This window comes from Pteronotus mesoamericanus, unplaced genomic scaffold (assembly GCF_021234165.1).
Source record: "Pteronotus mesoamericanus isolate MK-2021 breed Mesoamerican mustached bat unplaced genomic scaffold, CSHL_Meso_final contig_169, whole genome shotgun sequence".
Lineage (NCBI taxonomy): Eukaryota > Metazoa > Chordata > Mammalia > Chiroptera > Mormoopidae > Pteronotus > Pteronotus mesoamericanus.
The window spans coordinates 26377919-26391983 of NW_026555068.1; the positions used below are offsets into that span (position 1 = coordinate 26377919).

General features: G+C 47.7%; 1 protein-coding gene across 1 annotated transcript in view; it reads left to right on the forward strand.

The window, feature by feature from the left end:
* The first annotated feature begins 11401 nt into the window (after nucleotides 1–11401).
* ASB5 (ankyrin repeat and SOCS box containing 5) overlaps nucleotides 11402–14065 on the forward strand; it is a 41897-nt gene continuing 39233 nt past the window's right edge. Inside the window, exon 1 of the mRNA XM_054566198.1 lies at nucleotides 11402–11643. Coding sequence (XP_054422173.1) covers nucleotides 11448–11643 — 196 coding nt within the window. The 5' untranslated portion in view covers nucleotides 11402–11447. The remainder of the gene's footprint in view (nucleotides 11644–14065) is intronic.

Sequence of the window (14065 nt, forward strand, 5' to 3'; positions counted from 1 at the left end):
CAGTGATAGACCATGTCTTCTGTCTTCTCTCAAACAAAGATAAAGGAAAAGCAGGTCAGTCTGCAGGCTGCATTCCTCCCCTTTCTGTCTCCACGGAGCCTTTGGGTGCAGATGTGGACGCAGAGGAGCACGTGCAGCTTAGAGTGAGCCTCAAATTCTGCTCCCTAGTCTACAGGAGTGTTTTTTAAGAAAGGAATTATTTCTTGTGTATGTAGCATCTTCTAAAAGTTATTTAAATGTATAGGGAGAAAATTGCTGTAATAAAACATGTAGGTGATAGAGATCTGGAATGTTTTTGACCTTTTACGTTAATTCTTACAGAAATAATTCTTGGCAGATTTTTTTCCTCTACTGTTGGGTTTTCTAACCACATCACATCAATATATTGCATGTGCTCATTGGGCTTGATTTCCTAATTACAAGAGAAGAAACTCATGTTGGGGAACTTATAATAGAGGCGCTACTCAGGCTTTGGCAGGGAACTGGTAATTCAGCAAAGTGCATCCAGGCAACTACAAGGTGATCCGCTGGCATTCAAGGCAAGACTCCCGGGTGCTATGGCGGATGATCCGGCTGAACTCTGCCGAGGTGGGGACCATGGCAGGCTTGAAGTCCTATCTAAGGTGTGGATGAGAATGGGGTGGGAACATTTCAACTTGGGGGCCCACATGGCTACTCAGAAGTCACTAATGGTGCTCCCAGGTCGCAATTAGGGATCTTTGATTAAATATGCTGAATTCCAGGGCACAGGCATATTGGTGCTGTTAGTAACCTTCCTCACTGCACTCAGGATTGACCTAACAGCTACAGGCTTGCTCTGCAGATCGGGGTGAGGGGAGGAGCGAGTAGGGGGTCATGTGTCATAGCTATAAGGAGCTGCTGGAGGGGGAAGACCGGCAGAGCGCGGAGACAGCCATTAAAGGCCTGCTTTTATTTCTGTTTAAAAACAAAACGTCCATGATGATGTGAAGGAATGGGTCAAGTCTCCAAACACTCTTTTTGATAGAAGGAAAATTACAAATCTAAAAAAATACCCTTACACAAATAAAAAGTAAGTTGTTTTTAACTCTCCAATTCTGTGGACTTCCTCACGGTTTTAAATTTCTTTTCCATTTCTGTGTATAACGTTTAAGCTACCCTATATTCAGTTGATGAGTGCTAGCTAAATGCAAATGATAATTTTAAAAATTTCAAACTTCAATAATTCCCTCTTACTGCAACGCTCCAACCACTCATTCCTTAGACCACAGAGCAGCCTGCAGTACAGGTTGTTTCCCGCAGACCGAAGGCATTTTGCTCCCGCGTTCTGTAAACTGCCTCTCCTAACACCTGGCATAGTGGGGGGCACTCGAAATGCCAAAGCTTTGACTATCGTTATCGCTAAGTCAGTTTCAGCCACACGAATATTTTGAAAGTGAAGGCACAAGCTATCAATGTCATGGTTATACTTTTCTTCCCAAGCTTTTACGTAATAATCACATTTAGATAGAACAGAGCATTCTCATGTAAAAATTAATGCCAGTTATATTTAAAAAACAAACAAACAAACAAAACTGCCTGAGAGTATGAGACACAAAAAAGCCTTGAGAACATGTCAGAGTGGAAGGTGAAAGACTTAAAGGTCACCTGTAGATATAAATCTATTCGGGGAATTATTTAAATTGTTTTCTATTACTGGAAGTAAATGAATGACAAAATGTTGGGGGGCAGGGCAGTGAGGGGACAGGGGATGAGCAGGAAAAAGAGAACTTGGCTAGAGACGTGCGTACCCTTTGCGGGGGACGGCGTGTGAGTGGAAGCTGGAGGGGCCGTAGGGCTGCCGTCTGTGGCTAGAAGTCCGGCCTGGGTCTGCGGGGTTTTGGGAGGACACTTCTGCAACGTTGTAAGGTGCCGGAACCTGTTCATGCCCCAGGCGCCCCTGTGACGCCTCAGGGAACCCGCAGCAGCTGTGCGGCATCGTGACCGCAGCCTGCCTGGCTCCTTTGCAGACAAAGCGACAGCTGTAAGTGACCCAACATTCTCACTGGGCCAGAGCTCGAAACCAGACATCCGATGTCACTGAAGTAATGAGCAGTGGATGACAAAAGCCTAAAGCATCTAGGAGAGGAGGTGACACCCCAGGCTGCCCTTCCTGCCCCCCTCCTTCATGGGTCCCCAGCTCTCTTTCGGAGACGTGATCTCTTTGAACAGTGGAGCCTCTTGGTCAGCGTCTTTTTCCTGAGAGCTGCCATTTGCTGCCAAGCTGACCGGGCGCCAAGCATTGTGGGGCCATTGCATTTCACTGACTAGGTCTACAGCCCTGAACGACGCCTCCCCGCAAAGATCCGGCTCCCAGCTGAGGGGAGAAGGCAGACTTGAAAGAAGTGGCAAATAGTCTGAAATCGCAAGAAGTGCTGGGAAGGACCAGAAGACGTTGAGAGCAATGATGGCAGACTGAGTGGCTCGGGGCCACGAGGGAATTCTGTGACGACGAATCAGGGAGCTGGAAGCCTGGGCCTTTTCACGGTTCTAAGATGTTGCAAACAAGGGGGGATTTATTTCTCTCTGGCTCTAAGATGGTCCTATCTAGGACCCCTTGCACTCTCATTAGCATCCCGCGTGACAGGGAAAGAGGAAGAAGCTTAGAGACGTAGTCCTAGCCTTCCGTCTAATGGTCTAATGGAGCGGGGTGGCAGGAAGCCTGCTACTTGTCCACGAACACGCCACGCCCTCACCTTAGAGCAGAGCAGGTAGCCGCCTGGAGCGAGGGTGGCCTTGCCCCGCGTTCCTGGTACCTGGGTGTGGCCGAGTTGACAGCCGGGGCCGGTCAGGGCTCTCTGCGTCCCTCCTTCCTCCCAGCTGCTGGAATGTGAATGTGATGGCTGCGCGGGGGTCTGCGGCCTCCTGTGACGGCGGCCTGGCAACGTGGACCCCTGGGGCCGGACACCTATGGCACCAGCTCCGCCCTCAGCCGTCTCCCTCCCCGGGGCGCTCAAACGAGGAGACGCGCGTTTTTATTTTGTCCCCACCCCTAGCCGGGGTGTCCTCTGCCCTGGGCAGCTCCACACGAAGGCTCCCTGAGCCGTGGCCCAGACAGGCCGGCCGTGAGCGCCAGCACCCCAGCCCGTCCTGGCCCGGCCGCCTGTGCGGGGCGAGCTCCCGAGCAGCAGCGCGGAGGGAGGGCGAAGTCCCGGTGCAGGGGAAGGAAGAAGGGGGCAGGTGGCTGAGTCGCCGCCCCGCAGTGACCGCAACTTTCCGTGTGCGCAGAGCGGAGGGAAAGGCAGGGCGGTGAATGAAGTGGGGGCCCGCGCTCAGGTTGCGGGGGCCTTTCCCCAGAGCTGTCCCACTCGAACCTCGCTCTCCTGGGGAAACCGCAGTCGCAGCGTCTTTTCCACGCAGACGTGCCCTCCCTGGTGCGGGTAACACGCCCTAAGACGCGGCCGCCAACGCAGCCCGCGTTGCGGAACTTGGACAGCAGGGCCGCCTTGCGCCTCGTTTTGTCTTAGTCCAGACGCCCAGCTCTCACCGCGGCCTCGAAGCGGATCGCCCAGCTGCCCCCTGACTTGTTTTCTAGCCCCCGCGAGCACGTTCGCCCTGAGTTGGCTCCCAAGGTCGTCCGGCCTCAAGGAACAGATGAAAACTCATTTCCGCCTCGCCTGCCCCACGCGATGCCCCCGCCAGGCTGCTTCCCTCCGCCCGGATCTCTCATCCGGCGGGCGGCGTAGCTGCTGCAGGAGCCAGCCCGCGGCGCTGTTACAAGCGGCATCTCTGCCTTGGACAGGCTCTCTCTTCCGCACTTGTTTTCGAATCGTCTCTAGTGTGCGGTGACTGATCTTGTAGCCATCGAGTCTGTGGGAAACGATGCTGCTGCCCGCTTTTTGGCCTTGGGCAAATTATTATACCTTTCCGGGACCTCTTTCCTTCTTTGTAAAACGGAGCCATTAACGCTGTTTCCTCATAGGGCCTGTACCAGGCCCCTCGGGCCCCGTAACAAATACTGCGGGGGCTTAAACAGCAGATGTATTTTGTCTCAGTTCCGGAGGCTGCAAGCCTAAGGTCAAGGTTCCATCAGTGCTGGTTTGCAGGGAGGCCTCTCTTCCTGGCTCATTATAGATGGTGCCTTTTTGCTGCCTCCTCACATGGCCTTGCCTTCCCTGGCCTTCCCCTGTGAGGAGGGGGGGAGGGGCAGAGGGAGGTGGAAGGGAGGGGGAGGGGAGAGGGAGAAAACTCAGGTCTCCTCCTCCTCTTCTAAGGATGCCAGTCCTGTGGGTGAAGGCCTCACCCCCATGACCTCACTTAACCTTCGTTCCCTCCTTATGGGTCCTGCCCCCAAATCCAGCCACATTTTCAGCTCAGGGCCTCAACACGATAAATGAAAGGCCCTTGGAATATCAAAATCTTATGTGATGTAGAGATATTTCTCTATATTCTCAATTTGCTAAATGTTCTCTACTGTTCTCACGGTTACGGTTTTGTTTTGCCGGTTTCCCTCCGGCTCAGCTTTCGCGCTCCGCCCTGCGTGGCCCTTCAAGGGCGTCTCCGGGCTCAGGGCCTCCGGCAGAGTCGCGCCAGGCAGCCCGCCCACTCACTCCTCCTCCAGATCAACGACCCTCACGTGCAAAATCGGAAACTGCAGTTGACACTGTTTCTAGAAGAAAACAAAAACTTGGACTAGGAGTTAGTTGCTTTATGATGATCAAGGGAGAGGGGGGCAGTGTTATATACAAGGAGAACCGGGAAGGAGACAGCATCTTTGACACAAGTCACAGTAACATTTGAAAGACTCATCCAATACAAACAATGACACCACTAGTGAGTACTGTCACAATCTGTGGAATCAGAGAGTGGGAAGGGCGTAACCATTCGTGACGGTGACGTGGCGATTTATTAGGATGCATGCAACCTGGCTATTTTATTATAAACTGTATTCATCTTATCATCACTGGGTCCTATACAGCAACTGCACGTGTAAGGTAGTTAAATGCCATTTTAATCATACATCGGATATATTACAGATCCACTCCAAGGGCTAGACCAGATCTTCTTACACCCTCCCCTGTAAAGAATCAGAGCCCAGATATTCTAGCACAATGGTTTCCAAGTGTTGCTTTGTGAATTGGCTGCAAAGGACTCACCTGAGATATTTGATTAAACACAGCTTTCTGGGCCCTGCCGGCTGGGCTCTCCGATGTCCGACGGACACCTCCCCTCCCCCCAGCCAGGCTGGTTGCAGGGGCCCGGGCCCCGTGAGACCCAAAGCTCACAAACGCCCATCTGCAGTCAGGTGACATTGCACCACAGGTAGTCGTAACTCCTGATTTTGTGGAAGCTTGAGAATTTCATGGGAAATCATTTGAATCCTGCCCATCGTCGTGGCTTATAGACGGTAAGGAGGGCGCAGACGGTGCCGCTGAAATCACAGCACAGCGAGGGCCAGCCAGGCGCCACAGGGGCCAGCAGACCGCGCCTGCGCGGGAGGCCTTAAGCCACAAATCGCAGAAACAAAACCAAGCGCCCGCACTCACAGAGCGGCTCCTGCTAGGGCGTCTGGGAGCTCTGCTGCGGGGAGAGGACACAGGCCTGGGGGGGACTCGAACTTCCCCCTTTCCTCAGAGCTCCTTCGGACAAAAGGCCCTGTCTCCCAAGACACAGAAAGGCACGTGTGTGCTGCACAGAGAGGGAGAGTCTGCCGTGAGGTCCCCTGGAAACATTTCAGGCTTCAAGTACCAGGAGAGTTGGGTGTGCATCTGCTTGTCACAATAGAAGGCAGATTCGCTATTCCTGTTGAAAGGATCCAAACAGAACCTCCCACCAGAAACAGCTGTAGGCAGCTTCCCTAAAGCTGCTTTGGAAGATGCAAGAATGTCTCATGGCCAGTGGCCTCCAGAAAAGTCATACGCAGGGAGGTGAATTCCAGAGGCAAAGAGGGCAGAAAGCCCGAAGGCCAGCCTGCTAGATGCAGCACCCCAGGGCGGGGCCCAGACTTGGCACCTGAGAAGAGTCCTCACTGTGCCTGATTCACCCAGGATGACGTCGTTTGAAGACCTTGTGGAATTAAGAGAGAAGCTTCTCATTAGACTCTCCGTCCTGTGTCGATCTAACGCACTGGAAACAAATCTCTTAAGCAGCAACCCTCTCCAATGAACTCGAACAATCAATCAGAGTTTGATTGAGTGAAAAAAGCCTTTTCAATATCTGACCTGGCCAAACAGCAGGTCAACAGCTGAACCATCCCTGAAGACATTAGTATAGATTCACAAGGCATCATTATTCATAAAGAGTATTTCAAATCAAGTACCCTCAAGTCTTAGGTTCGTACATTTGCTTATTACGTCAGTGGTCGCTGTTCAGTGGCTGAGCACCTTGATGATGGGACCAACTGAGCTTCAGTGAAGACTTTTGGATGTTAATTACAGGGGACGTCGGCCATTCCTGTGTTCCTAAATATATTTTTTTCTTTTTATTGCGTGTACGGGGTGACACTGGTTAACAAAATTGCGCAGGTTTCAGGGGCACAGTTCCACAGCACATCATCTGCTCATCGTGCTGCGTGTCCACCACCCCAAGTCTTCAGTGCTTTCTCCCCGTGGCAGTAGCTCTCCACACTATGCATGCTGTTGCCCCAGTGCAGCACCTGAAAACTACATTTCCCAGAACTCCTTGCTGCCAGGGTACAGACATGTGACTTCGATTTCACCAATCAGGTATAGCTTAATGAACCTTTGATTTGACTGGCTGCATGAGGAAACAGGGACCTGACATTCATATTTGCAGGCATGGGTGTCTCTGAGTTTGAGAGTGAGTGAAACAGCTTCTAGACTCACAGCAGAGGCAGTGTGGTCTCAGCGGTCACTGGTGGCAGCAGGGCCTTCTAGGTCACCATAGAAGCAGCTCTGGTCTGAAGTCAGATGGGGTAGCCTCTACCCCAACAATTCCATGTCATGTAATTTCTTTCTTTTATTCCTGCCATTCACAAATGCTGACCTTGTGTAATGCCTATTTAAAAAATGGTGTTGTGTGTCATTAGACTTACCTATTTTGTGCAGTGTCACGCCATTATTGACCGCTAAGCCTATGCTGGCACGTTATAACGAACATGAACCACCACGCATTCTCACTGTCTGGTAATTTAGTTTACAGTGTTTAAGCTCATCTTAGCGACAAAGTGCCGGATGGCAGCTAATTGCCAATAATTTATTAGGCAAGCACCATGTAATATGCAGAACTAGCATACGGGGCTCATAATCTTCTGCAGCTATGTTTTTAACTTTATACTGATTGCATATTTCTTTGGGGACAGTTTTCTAAAACGAAGCCCAAAAACATTTCACAAGATACTTAGCGCTGGAGTCTTGTCTCCGTGCTCTCTTGTGTGCAGTTAATCCAAGCTTCAGATAGCTGCGGTGAAATCTGCTGCCCTGAATTTGGTGCTGTTGCACATCCAGCATTCCTCTGTGCCGTGGTTTTGGTGTTATGATTTGATCCTGTCCTTTCGTTCACCATCCTGTGAATTGACAAATTCGATTCATCCTGCCCCTAAATGTATCGCTCCCTGGCTCACTTTTCTCCACTTTTACTTCCACTACCCCAGCCCCTGCCATCCTCACGGGCCCTCGGCCCCGCCCCTGCCTGCTTGTGATTCTACACACGCCCACGAAAATGGCCTTCTCTTGCTTTTATTAATGCCTTTCCATCGCCTTCCATTGCTTAGCGTAAAATTCCACGCGGTTATTGTCAGGCTGCGTTCTGCTCTGGATCCGTCAAGGAGAAAGCTCTGTCTGGGTCAGAGCGAGCACTGGGGAGGGTTAGCAGGGCGTCCCATCACAGGCGGTCCCCAAGACGGCTGATGGCAGAGAGCAGCCAGCAGGCAGTGCCGCCAGCTGGGAGGAGAAATGCTTCTGCCGGGACAGGGATCTGGGTGGCAGGTGTCAGGACCTGCCATCCGGGGCCCTGAAACAATGCTCTCCGCCCACGCCTGCGGGGCCGTATTCTCCCGCCGCACGTCCATCCCTCACTCAGGCCCCCCCCCCCCCACTGCCTCTGTCAGGTCCTCGGAAACCACAATCCTTCCTGCCACCACCCTGCACCGTCGGCCCCCGCCCCCCCAATCCTCTCCCCCCATACACTGCTCTTCAAGTGGCCGGCTCGCTCATTCTTCAGTCTCTGCTTACCTGCCGCTTTCTCCAAAAGCTGTCTCCTCACTGCCCTAACTGTGGGTCATCGCTGCTATTCTTTGCACAACGCAGCAGTAATTTCCCACACTGCACTCATCACAGTCTTTATTTATCTTTTACATTATTATTATCTGGCTGCTCCCCAAGAATATAAGCTCCATGACACACACGGTCTTGAGCACACAAGATTCCATCTCCTGGAATCATCGCATATCGCCTGCCCTACTCATTTAGGGACTAATTTAAGTGTCTGATTAAATGCAAGCTCAGACTGACCCCCTTAGCAGGGGTGTGTGTGTGTGTGTGTGTGTGTGTGTGTGAGAGAGCAAGAGAATATATCTGGGCAATGGTCTCATTCTCTATGCACAAATCACATTTGCTCATTCAGCTTGGAAGTGCTTAAAAGTAGAAAACACGGGCAGTAAATCTGAGCATTTACTTTAGGGTCAGAACTATGTTGAAATAGCACTATTGTTCATAAGGGATTTTCTTAGGCCACTAGAGCTGCGTGAAACCAGCTTCCAACTTTAAAATTAGATAATACCTCTCCGAGACCGGGATAGTAGATGGGAAGAGTTATGTGAAACATGTAGCATACAGTACACTCTGAATAGTGATTTCTTTCTTCTTTTCTATTCTAGGAACACCACCCACTCTAGGAACACAGTTATTGAGCTCAACTGTGGTTTGATTGATGGGCCGATGGATTGAAACTAACATGATCAGAACAGTTGAGATGTACTAGCAGCCAAATCCCCCCTCCCCGTCCTGTCAGCGATGGAAATGACGAAAGTATTATCTCACTAAGTAACTTAAATTACTAATCAAGGTTTTGTTTTTAAGAAAATGCTCATGCAGAGAAAATAGGGGCACTGTGTGTTTCAGGTTTCTTTTAAATATTGATAAAGTTATTTATGGTGTCATTTGGAGGGGTCTCTAATGTGAAAAATATAGCATCTAGTTTATGTTTGAGGAGTTCACCTTACTGTGAGTTATTTAGTTTTAATTTTCTTTGATTGATAGAGTTAGAGATGGTAAACATTGCCGAAGGAGCGTATATAAGAACACAGAAAACAGAGGTGGGGATATAGGAACTCATCAAAATGCAACCCGGCATGTTGGCATAAAGTCCTAAATATTGTCGTATTTTCCTAGCAGTAAAACTATAGGGACTTAACCGTAGAGCCCAGCGAGGGCGGCCCCATTGAAGTAAACATGTCCCTCAGCCCCTAAGAGTCCAGGCCGCGGCGCGGCGACGCGGAGGGCACTGCGACAGCACTTGCGGGCAAGGGGAGGGCGGAAACGTTAGACGGGCTCGGAGGCAGCGCTGCTGGGAACTGCGGGGCGCGGCCGTGGAAGCCGCGAGCCCCCTGGCTCCGAGCACAGTGATGACCAGCTGTCCGGGCCGCGCCCCTCCTGTGTCCGCGCCGCCGCCGGGGGAAGCCTGGCTGGCGCGCTCTCACCACGGCTGCCAGGGGAACATTTAGTGACTTTATCTTTGGTACTTTGAAGTCAGTTTCATTGACTCACACAACACATGGGCAATGGCCACTGGGTCCAAGAGTGGCCACTCAGGCAAGTCCCCCGCCTGTAGAAACCCCCTCGCCGGCCGGCCACGGCCGTAAAGAGCTCAGAGATTTCTTTCTCACGCACTGACCTAATTTATTTTTCTGAGTGCCCCTCGGTCGCTGAAGGAGGAAGAAGCCTGCATTATTTGACACATTTGTTCTGCAGCAATGCCTCCTTAGCCTTAGGAGTGTCTTCTACTTAAAAAGCACACACTCAGGCAGATAAGCGCCCATCACTTGCCAATATGACCAATCATTCATATGCTGCTTTATTCCAAGAAGAGCCATTTCTATTCTCTTATCTTTTTTTAAAATTATTATTATGTGTTATACTGGGGCTTCTCAGTATAAATTGGTAAACAATACAAAAATTAACAGGCCCCAAATTTGGTTATTTAAATGTATAAATTAACTCCCTCTATACCATGCCATTTTATATTTTGTCATATTATTTTTGGCTTATGTACAAAATAGTGCCACTCTACATTGTTGTTCTTAATAATTTACTCTATTTCTCTCTTAAAAACCTGGCTTCTCTAAGGATGCCCTGATAGACATTTGCATTTTATTCATAAAATACATCCAGTTAGGGTTAACAAAATTATAGGCCTAAAAAGTACATTGTTTTGCTTGGTTTTGGAAAGTCTAGATGAAACACTTACGTTTACTTGGTATTCTCTATAGTTGCCACCTCCTCCAGGAAGCCTTCTCTGACTCTTCCCAGGATTAGGCCATTCCTCTTTGTGCTCCTACCATACCCTGTCCTCACCTGGATTTGTCTGATGTCTTGTCTGTTTCTTCTTGTAAGCTATGAGATCCTCATGGCAAGGATATTATTTTTTCTCAGCAAAATGTTTTACGCATAGCAGGTGTTCAAAAAGTTTTTACTGGAGCCCTGGCTGGTGTGGCTCAGTGGATTGAGCGCCAACCTGTGAACTGAAAGGTGACTGGTTCGGTTCCCAGTCAGGACACAGGCCTGGGTTGTGGGCCAGGTCCCCAGTAGGGGACATGCGAGAGGCAACTGATGGATGTTTCTCTCCCTCCTGTCCTCTCTCTCTAAAAGTAAAATAAAATCTAAAAAAAAAAGTTTTCACTGCATGAATGAACAGACTAAAGCTGTTATTCTATGGCTTTCCTGTCAATCCACATATAAGAAACTTTTTTCTGACAACAGTCAAAGCTACATAATTGACTAATTTGGTGACTTGTCCTTAGGATCATCACGTCGTGGGCAGTTTGGGGATTTAGTTCATGATCTAGAAATAGGACCATTGCAAAGACCTGAACTGATGGGCCTCGTCTTACCTTGCTATTAGGCATGTCATTGACATGAGCAACAGGAGCCCCATGCTAATTACATACTAGGCTTTTTTTTGTTTTTTGTTTTTTGTTTTTTTTTTTTAAGGAACTAACCTGTATATAAACTTCAATACCCGGAATCTGGAATTCAGGGCGGAGAGGCGGGTGCCTGTTTATTTTGAGAATGGAAAGTCAGGAGTCTTGCAAGCGGGCACGTGCGCATGCAGTTGCCTCCCAGGAACACGCTCGGACCAATCGGAGCCCGCAGGGAGCTCGCTCGGGCAGTATAAATATTTGGAGCTGGCGGCATCGTGACCAGCTGATATTTTCTTTCCGCAGCACCAGCTGTTCAGGAGCATCCCGGACGAGAGCCAGGCACTTTTGGGACTTGGCTCTCACTGCCGCGGCGGCAGATTCCTGTGCAGCCATGTCGGTGTTAGAAGAAAGCCGACCATTTGCTCAACAGTTATCCAATGTCTACTTCACGATACTTTCCCTGTTCTGTTTCAAGCTGTTTGTGAAAATCAGCCTGGCCATCCTCAGTCATTTCTACATTGTCAAGGGCAACCGCAAAGAGGCGGCGAGGATAGCGGCGGAGTTTTACGGAGTGACCCAAGGACAAGGTATGTTGACGGCAGTGCTTCTTGTTTGAAGTTGAATTTAACTCTCGTTTCTTCCACAACCCGACAAAGCATCGCATGTTTTCCGTGTGGACCGCTTCCAGTGGAATATAAACTTCTCGTTGCAGAAAATATTTGTTAGCTCACTACATGGGTTCATAAAAAAATTGCTTTGCTGTGGAAATGCCTGGGTTTTAATAAAATGAAGGGACCTTTGCAAAGCAGATTAGTGGAAACATACTTTTAAATATACGTTGTTCTATTAATAAATATTTTAAAACTTTAAACACTTCATTTGCCACAGTTGTATAGGCTTCAATTATACATTGCATTTCAATAACCGCATTTCAATTGTCCCTTGACATATATCAAAAGTTTTATGACTTTTTTATTCAAATCTTTAAGGGTATATGAAATAATTATTCAAAAGAGAAGACTTGGGCGTCTTATTCATTTATCAGAAGTTTTATTTTACCAAGATTAACCTCTGGATTATAAAATAATGCCCACCGTATCAAGTATTAAGATTTATGACATGTGTTTACCTAATGGCATTATTGTTGCTTTGCTCCATTTGTAAAAAAAAAAAAAAAAAAAAGATTAGAAGAGGATAGGAACATGAATTAACAATTTTATATGTGTGCAGTCAAATCATCCATCCATGTTTCTTAGAAGACAATGAAGCATGAGACCTAATGAGAGACAGTAATTTGAATGATAGGCTTTAAAGGTTGTAAAACCGTTTCCGTTCCATCGGACTGATACTCTGCGTAATAAAAACAGTTCTTACGGTGGGTTTCCAGTGGATGTTTTAAGTCCTGATAGTCTTTTGATTCACTTCTGCTTTCAGAGTCAGCAGGAAAACATACCCGTTTTAGAGCCCCACATACCTCTAACATAACTTAAATTGTCAGAATCAAAATATACTATCACATAGATAGGAAATGTAATCTTTTTTCAAAGCACAGAGTAGAAAGCTTATCTTCTTAAAAATCTGTTTCCTGCCTTTTTTCAGTTTGTGAAAATAATTCATTTTAAATGTAGGTTGCTCCAGGGTGCATGGGAAGTTGAGTGAAGGTGGGAAATCTTTTTTGTGGGTTTGAGGTAGATAATGAGTGTTTTTTCCTAAGAAAGGCTTTTCTTAGGCAAAGTGAGGACTTCATGAACTCATGAAAAGTGGGGAAAATCTAAATGCCAGTAAGGACCTCTCAGGAGGAAGGTGGGACCCAGAGGGAAAAGGCAGTACTTAACTTTTCACCCAGCAACTCTGCTCAGAACAGGGCTTCTTAAATGTGGCGTACGCTGTGGGGCTAGACGGAGTACCTTACTTAAAAAACGGCAAACATAGGAGGTTAGATTTTAAAACAAAACCGTATTTCCAGATAAAGGACTGAATGGATGACGTGATCATAGGCCCTAAAGTTTACCCTCAGGGGCAGCCTATCGCCCATGACTACGATTCACAGTCAGATCTTGTCGACGTATTATGAGAATTGCTGTATCTAAAAACCTAAAATATGGGCTAAAAAGCTACATTTGTGTGTGTGTGTGTGAATTGACAAGGGCTTTAGAGGGAGCTATGGAAGCTCCTTTTTGGCCATATTTACAAATAATAAGAAACAGGTGTCTTCTCTTTGGTCTGGTCTCTGTGCTGTGATTGAACTAGGAAGTGACGGGAATCTATGAAATGGCTTCCACGTTCCTGTCTACGGCTTATGCGTCTGTATGAAGATGTGTTAGAACCCTAGGACTGTATCCCAACAAGGAAAGACAGACAACACTCACTGATAGAAAGCACTTTTCCTAGGAATGTAAAGTTTTTAAAATTTTTGTGTTTTTTTAACGTTAGATTTATTTGATAAAACTCTATCTTCCAAGATCTGGCATTAATCTGTATGTTAACAATAGAACATATGATGGTAATTTTCATTCAGTGAAGCATCATTAGTCTCCAATATTTTTTAATATTGGAAAAACAATCAGGTACCTTACAAACTCTTTCTTGATCTCTTACCTCTAAGAATTAATTTTTTCTTGCCCAAGAAATTATTCTTACTCATTTTAACATAGCTTGTTCTTTTATTCACTACAAATACACCACTTCTATTTTGGTTATATTTGTATAATTAACTAATCAGTCTCAATTATCTTTGTTTAATCTGGCAATTCCCTCCTTCCGAGGGGAGATTAGCACCTTGACTCCACCTTGAATTAAGTTTCTCCTTCCTGCTTTCAAGACTCAGCCAGATGGTTCCCCAACATTTCTGATGTGGGGTTGCCAAATTCCACGAAATATGAGCTGATGTTGGTATTTTCATGTCTTTCATAATCGCAGAAGACCCTGTTGACAACATGCTGGATGTCCTCCCCATGAGCAGTAGTACTGTTGTATGAAATGAAAGAAACCGTGTCTTCTTAGCTATTC